This window comes from Ruditapes philippinarum, unplaced genomic scaffold (genome assembly GCF_026571515.1).
Source record: "Ruditapes philippinarum isolate M1 unplaced genomic scaffold, ASM2657151v2 ctg20962_1_1_1_1, whole genome shotgun sequence".
In the NCBI taxonomy this organism is placed as follows: Eukaryota; Metazoa; Mollusca; class Bivalvia; order Venerida; family Veneridae; genus Ruditapes; species Ruditapes philippinarum.
Window position 1 is genome coordinate 1 of NW_026857098.1, and position 7706 is coordinate 7706.

At 30.6% G+C, this 7706-nt stretch overlaps 1 protein-coding gene across 1 annotated transcript; it reads right to left on the reverse strand.

Annotated features, from left to right (window-relative positions):
* Positions 1-42: 42 nt before the first annotated feature.
* On the reverse strand, positions 43-7244 carry LOC132748767 (uncharacterized; the record flags this gene model as incomplete). Its single annotated transcript, XM_060738403.1, has 3 exons — positions 6376-7244; positions 810-1390; positions 43-209 (listed from the first exon to the last, which is right to left on the reverse strand). Coding segments are annotated over exons 1-3 (1334 nt in total), but the record flags the coding sequence as incomplete, so codon positions are not given.
* Between the last annotated feature and the right edge of the window lie 462 nt (positions 7245-7706).

The window sequence follows — 7706 nt, forward strand, 5'->3', positions numbered from 1 at the left end:
CGGATTTTTTAAGCTATTTTTTAATTATTTATCGTATAATACCACACAGTGATTTTTATTATGCAGTTTGCTACCCCGGCAACAAACAAGACAGCTATGGCAATGGCAAGAATATAAAGAGCATCTAGTCCTCCTTCTGATTCTTGCCTGCAAGAATCTAAATGGAAGCATGGGTCGGGACCCAACACAATATTCTTTGGCCATCTAACCTGCAAAATGTTGTTGAATCATTCAATAAATAGATAGACTGTAATACAAATTTCAATAATTGAATATAAAATCTTCTCATTTATACATAAGGCTACATTTTGCGATCAACTATTGCCTGAGATTTCGACATTTTACTTTTTGAATATTCTTAACAGCAATAAAACAAAAATAATGGGGACGAGCGACGTACTTACATTTTTTACTTCTTTCATATAAGTTTTACAGCACTTTCTTTCCTTCAAACATTTAATGTAACTTAAATGTTTTGCGTGCTTATTTGTGTAAAAGTGTGTCAGAGTCAGTCGAATCAAATCAGAGGGAAATCAATCTTAACAAATTTCTTTCATAAAAAATTAATGTGTGCAAAAACGTCTTAAAATAAAACCCGTGAAATTTGAAACGACGCTAATGAATAAAGCAAAGGTCACACACAAAGTACAAATATTGAGAAAAAGAGAAGCAGACCAAAGCTATTAATAATTGTGCCAGTAATCATTTTGATACTCATCTCAATAACGTCCTTGGACGCCTTCTGTGTTAGATATCTTATTTACTAGCATCTTAAAAGGCTAAAAACAAGATAATACAAAGAACGGTACCTTTGAAAGTCCAATTATTGCCCAATTACCGTCTGAAAGCTGCTTTATTTCCTGCACACGATCTATTTGCCATTGTTCGATGTTCATATCACTCAGAACAAAATCGAATAAAACATTATTAGAAATGTCAGTTTTGATTGTCCCGGAATATAACAGAAAGGTTCTATTGCCTATGCTACGAAAAAATGATCGTACATCACTGATATTTCTGTCAGCGCTTAGTGCGTCTAACGACATCACAGAATCGTAAATGAAGTTTATAACTATTGTGTCATCATTTGTAACACTTCGTGATTTTCTTATTGTTCTCTGAAAAGACAATGATTCTTTAATTGTCACTACATTCCGTTTGGAAAGTTTACCTTCCGCATTTTCAAAACTAGGTTGCAGGAAAAATATAGACTGCAAAATATCACTTGTCGTGTTTTCAAAAATAGTATCATTGAATCGTTCGATGTGAGGTTTCTGATAAGGATTTGTCTGGAGGATAAACAACGAATGTTGCTCAGCAAAGCCGTCCTTCCTTCCAGCAATTACGATGATTCTGTTTTGCACTTTGGTTGTAGTCAGAAGAACAATGGCTGAAAATATACAAATATATTTATTTTCCTGAACATATTACGTGATTCATAATAGCAATTTTACATGTAAATATAAAATAATAATAATAATTACAATAATAATGATAACAATAATTTTACAAACACTAACCAGCATGACAAATTATGTTTTGACAAAATAACTCAGTAATTACTTAGCATCTTAAGGATTAAGAAACTATAGATTTAATTTTACTTCAGTTACCATTTTCATTATCAATTTCTGAGTCATAATATTGAACATTTTTCGAAAAGCTTCGGTCATTTCTTTTACTTGTTTCACTGTTGTTAGCTACAATGTATATGATAGTTAACTTGTTTTAATTGTGTATGTTATATGATAGTAGGAGAGCACTAATATTATACAACTATTTTTAATACCCTGCCTTATGAGAGCATGTCTAACAGATAGTCTTTCATTAAATCAAACATTTTATATACACAAACTGCATAATTGTTCTTTATTTAAAAAAAAAACTCGATATTTAAGTGTTGTTTTTTTAATTTGTCCAGCAGTGGAACACTGTTAAATTTAATCAAAAACATCAAAGATACATTGGTATTTGCAACAGACAAAATAATATGATAATTTTACGTATAAACTTTTTTACTCAGTGACTTTAGTCAAATAACATACAGGATTATAACATCATAATGTGGTTTTGAATATCTTTTTCGATTCCTTATTTTACTTAATATAATTAAGCCAAAGAAAATAACAAAACTTACTCTGTGAATATTTTACAAATTAAATAGGTTATTTATAGCAGTAATATATAGTAAAACTTAAAATTATTTTTTATTATACTCGTATAATACATATTTTGATAATAAATGTAGTAACAGATTGTTACCTTTACGATTTACTTTTTTACAAAAATGAAGCTTGCCATGTTATTCAGCAGTTGCAATATAACGTTTATACATAATAATTAAATTGCTTTTCTACATTAACTGACTATAAAGCGAGTAGTAAGCGTTTCATCTTTTATCTTCGAGCACTTGAGGCTTGATAACAATCCAATCAGTTGTGGTTTGATTGTTTTTATTTCAAAAAGCTCAGCAGATAACTTAAAATCTTTTGATATGGTTGTTATCTCGACCAAACGGACATCAATATCCCCGGAAATAATTCATTGCAAATTTCCTGTTCAATTTTCACCAGGGATTCAGATTAGCGAGCAATAAGCTGTCCTCACTTCTGAAATATTGTCGATCAATTTACGTGCATGGTGGTGTCATTTAAATCGATCATGTTTTACGAGGCACGATAAAGGTCATAGAGTTGGTTTGATTCACAAACAGTGATGTTTTATTGTTTTTTGTTTTTTTTTTCCTTTTGTTGTTGTCTTTTGTTTCACTCTTTTCAAACAGCGCAGATCAACAAGGCAAGAAGACATTCTCAGAACGCAGTCCCCAAAACAACCCATCCACACCGGGCGCGCATACAGAACACCAAACTTATTAAAGAGGGCACCGGCGCGGAGAACGGCGGAGAGGGACAGCATGAAAAGACAGAGATATGAACACAAACATATGTCGGCTCATATGGCTTATCGGGTTGTTGGTTGACATAAAACAGCAAGGTTCTGTTAGTTTATACTCTGAATTCCATTTCTTTGAGAAATTGTTTTTAAGTGTTATTTGACTTTCATCGAACTTGTATGCACATATACATGTACATGTCTTATAACACATTGATGTTACATTCGAGAATTAAGTGTTGCAAAATGTAAATCTTACGATAGTAAAAGAACGTTTACATGTAAATGGAACAGAAAAAAGGAAAATATTTAAATCAAAATACAATTACATATTAAGTTCAACATGATACTTTTATTCAACTTATTTAGAAAAAAAACCATTACATGTACTTTGAAACAAAAATGTTTTATTTTAGATGTATTGGCATACATTTTTGTTCTTACATTAGCTTTTTCTCAAGAACATTGCTCATGTGGCCTCAGTTTGAACTCATTAGTGCCAAACATTCAACACATCAGGAAATTATTATAGAAGAAACTATGTGCATGTCTTCCAAAATCATCAGCATTTGATTAAGCAGAACTGAAGGCTTGTCACTGCTATTAATTTTGATTTATATGTTCTTGAAATTTATAACGACAACGATACCATGGTATGTTGCATTTTGTTTCATTTTGAAGGAGGTGTCGAGTTTTGATTTGAACTAATTCAATTCTTGATAATTTGGTTTCGTTTTAGGTTAAGACTTAATCTAGGTTACAAAGATTAGAATTAATTCCGGGACATTGGCGATGGAAGTATCGAACTTAACTTTGAACTAATTCAATTCTAGATCACTTGGTTTCGCTTAAGGTTAAGACTTAATCTAGGGTAGAGGATTTAAAATCATTTCCGGGACATTGGAATGACGACTGGAGGTAATGGGTCTTGCAAATTTGTGAATTAGAGTGTGCTTATGTAGAACTGCGGTAGGAATGCGATTCAAAGGTAATGTACTGTATATTTTTAGCAAATAGCATGCGTCTGAGTATCCGTTTAGCAAAATTTAATTTTCTTTGATTATGATATACTTAGATGTTTTGGGGAGATTTTTTGTTTTGTTTTTGTTGTTTTCTTCAAATGTGTCACATAAGTGTTATTTGAATTATTTCTCATTAAAGATAATTTCTAAAACATTGATGAAATAAGTAAAGTATAATATAATTTGTAAGAAATTATTTCTTCTTTTTCTTTTCAAAATACTGTGCATTATCTCTTATCATATCTTATCGTGTCTACAGGTTCATGTTAATTTAATTTTTAAAATGTATCAAAAAGTAAAATATTATCAACTGAAAGTAATTTACATCAAAATCGGCACTTCATATCTACAAAATTAACCTAAATAAAAAAGGGTTACATACTGCAAAATCAATACTTGCATGTCATAGTCATATCTTGAATTGTGAATTGTTTTTCTTTTCTTAAGATCTTAGTACATTTTCCCCAAAGTACATTTTCTTTAATACACCATACGACTTTACATTCTTGCAAACATGTTTCAATATTCCAAACAGTTGGAATAGTGTTTTAATCGTCATTAAGCAGGAATGGCTCGACTTATTTTACTATACATAATTGAATTCATTTGAACGTTAAATCAATAGGAACCTTTTATGTTCCATCCTACTAGTTAAAATATCGAAACAGTTAAAAGTCATTACAAATCTAAATGATTGAAACTCGAAATTAATGTGAATTTATTGACGCATTGAACGAATTTAACAGCCGTGTCTCGTATCAAATGTCCTTAATATCTAGTAATTACGACCGTATTAATCTTTCAAGCTGTTTAATATTTAGTGCTTTTTAGGACATATGAAGGTAGGTGCGAACAAAATAGTTAATATGCAAAAGGGATGAATTAACTTTTTCTCATTCAAATTAAGGAATACTTAATATTTGCTTATAACTTGATGCAATTTGATTCGCGTTTTGCTTTCTCCCCGCTGCGGCAGTTCCTGAATGATTAAATGGTATGTTTCTGAAAACTCTTTCCAAGAAAATATTATCAATGTATAGCTCAAAATGAAAAACGTTCAAAATAAGGGTTCGCTTTGATAAACATTTGTTTCTTTTTTATTTTAAGTAGCGCTTTTGCTTTGCTTGTACAGTCGAGGCTTCTAAAGCATTTAAAACCATTACCTTACAAAAAATATTCGTAGATACATGTATGTCCCATATAATTATCTTAATTTTTTCCGACAAAGTGACAGTCACCTCTGCATGCAATGCTTTAACGCATGTGCGTTGATATCTAGATTCTTTTTAATTACTATTATATTCACTTGTAAAACTAATTATTCTGTACAGTAAATGAAATATCGTTTAAGCAACTGTATTGGTTGTCAAATAAGATGAACCAGTGGAAACAAATGCAAAATATTTTCATCTTCTTTCTTTATTAAAAATAATTTTCTAGCTAAGTTTTATTCAGAACATGAAATGTATAATAACATGATACAACCTCAAATGTATGATACTATATCAAAATCGATGTATTTTAGGCCTTTATATACATAGAAAAGTGTTGCTGTGTTATTGTTGTTGTTGTTGATATTATTATTATTGTTGTTGTTAATACCTTTGTAAACACATGTGTTTAATTCTTCAAGTATGATCTTTACGTATGGTTTCTGATGAAGAAGAAATGTTAAACAAATGTTTATCTGACTGCTCAAGCAGTATAAAACGATAACACAATCGTCACGACAGGAAATTAAAAAGCAATCTTAAAGAAAATTCTTCATGAACTATAGAGTGAATTCCGTTTATGACTAATCAGGTATAATGCAGAGAAACGATGAGTAAACATTTAATTCTAAAAAAGATCTGGCATTTCAGGTGTTTTTCTTTGCCTTATTGTATAACACTTCAACTCATTCTCGATGTTTTGTACACTTTTATCTCTACTTTTTTACGTTTTGTACATTTTTTTATCTCTACTGATTTTGATGTTCAGATTGTGACTGTTCAAATATTTGTTTACTCTTCACCTGAAAGTATTATCTGTTTTAGCTCAACAGCGCCATCTGCCCACATTTTTATTATTTAGTCATGCAGGTTTGTCTTGGTCACGATTCTACATTTAGTCGCTTTATGTTTCAGTGGTTTATGTATACTAATAAAACGTAACTTGTTATTCATACTAAAATTGATATAGACAAATCGAACGTATTAAACTGAAATAAAACAGTTTTAAGTATCGCTGTGGTTGTTTTAATGTTATCAGTGTTGCTTATTATTTAAAGGTAACGATGTTTTGAATGGAAATAATGTAAATTTTATTTAGATCAAAAGTTCTTCTTATTGATTATTATGATTTTAAATAACATCATTTGTTTTCTTTTAATTATGTCTTCTGTTGTTGTTATTGTTTTTTTTTTAATTAATTAATAAATTAATTAATTAAGTAAGTAATCTATTGATTTTAGTATGATTACCTTTTTGTTGATTATTTATCTTTGACAACATCACTTCGACCTCTGTATCTGTATAGTCCTGTCTCACATAATTAATGGAAGGTCTGAACCCATCATGCACCAGCTCAATAAACATCTCATTCCCAAACGTTACATATTCAGTCCTTTCCTCGATTATCAACAAGACCTGTCTCCACTTAAAATGAGTTAGAACTATTCCTAGAGCGGTAGATAACCTCTGATAATTAACCCCAAGCGACCAAACAATATCTCCAGCTAAATGTCTGTCAATTCCATTTGGTGAAATGTAAGGTCTATTGAAAAATTCTGCAAATTTTAGATAATATTTATCGTCGTCTAGATTCATGGCTCCTACGAATATATCCACATCCTTGCTTTTTATAATGCTTTCAATGTTATCGTTTTCCTTTGCACACACTTGTGTTACGAAGACATTGCTTTCTAGTGTTAGTTCAGAACTGATCAATTTGTTCAAATCGTCATCACTTCTTTTACACAGACTATCAAACAAAACTAGGCTTACGTTTCCGGATTTTATCATGTCACATGTTGTCAATAACAGGACAATCTTTAACGTTTTCCACATTATTTATTTTTCTTTGTTTTGTAAATTATCATGTTCGACGTCATAGTGTGGATATTGTTGGACATGTGTTGACTTTATAGCAGCATCTCTTGTCCTTTTCCTGTTTTTTGTTTCTTGATATTATGTTATAATATATTCGTTCAATTAACTGTCCAGATTCATGTTACCACACACTATTATATTCTCGTCTCGTGCTGATGGATCTCTGTCTGGAATAATTTTGGTTGAATATTTCTTTCCAATTTTGTAACGATGCTCTTACCCGCCGCATAGCACGTGTTTGTTATCTGAAAAAAGCAATCAAACACACATTAAATCAGGCACGACGACATGTGCGTGTTTATCAAATATAGAACAAAATACAAAAATACCTAATGACTTTGATAGTCTGTTTTAAAGTTTCTATACTAGTTCAGTCAAGGCAGGGTCTTTAAGAAAAAAAGCTTTAATAGAGCACGCGGCAGCAAACAGAGATTGAATACATTACATATTGTAACTAATGTATTTTGAAAAAATGTTCATTTTCATGATATTTTTAATATAAATTGTTACATAGCATATAATGTAAGCGAAAAATATGGCAAATGAACTAATTTTTTTTGTATCGTTTGTTGTTGTTGTATTTTTAACGTTGTTTGTTGTTATGTTTTACCTCAATGACATAAAATGTCTGCCACTATAGCTCTTGCCTCATATAATCATATAACAAAACACCTGTAACATTTACAGTGGAGTAAACGTACCA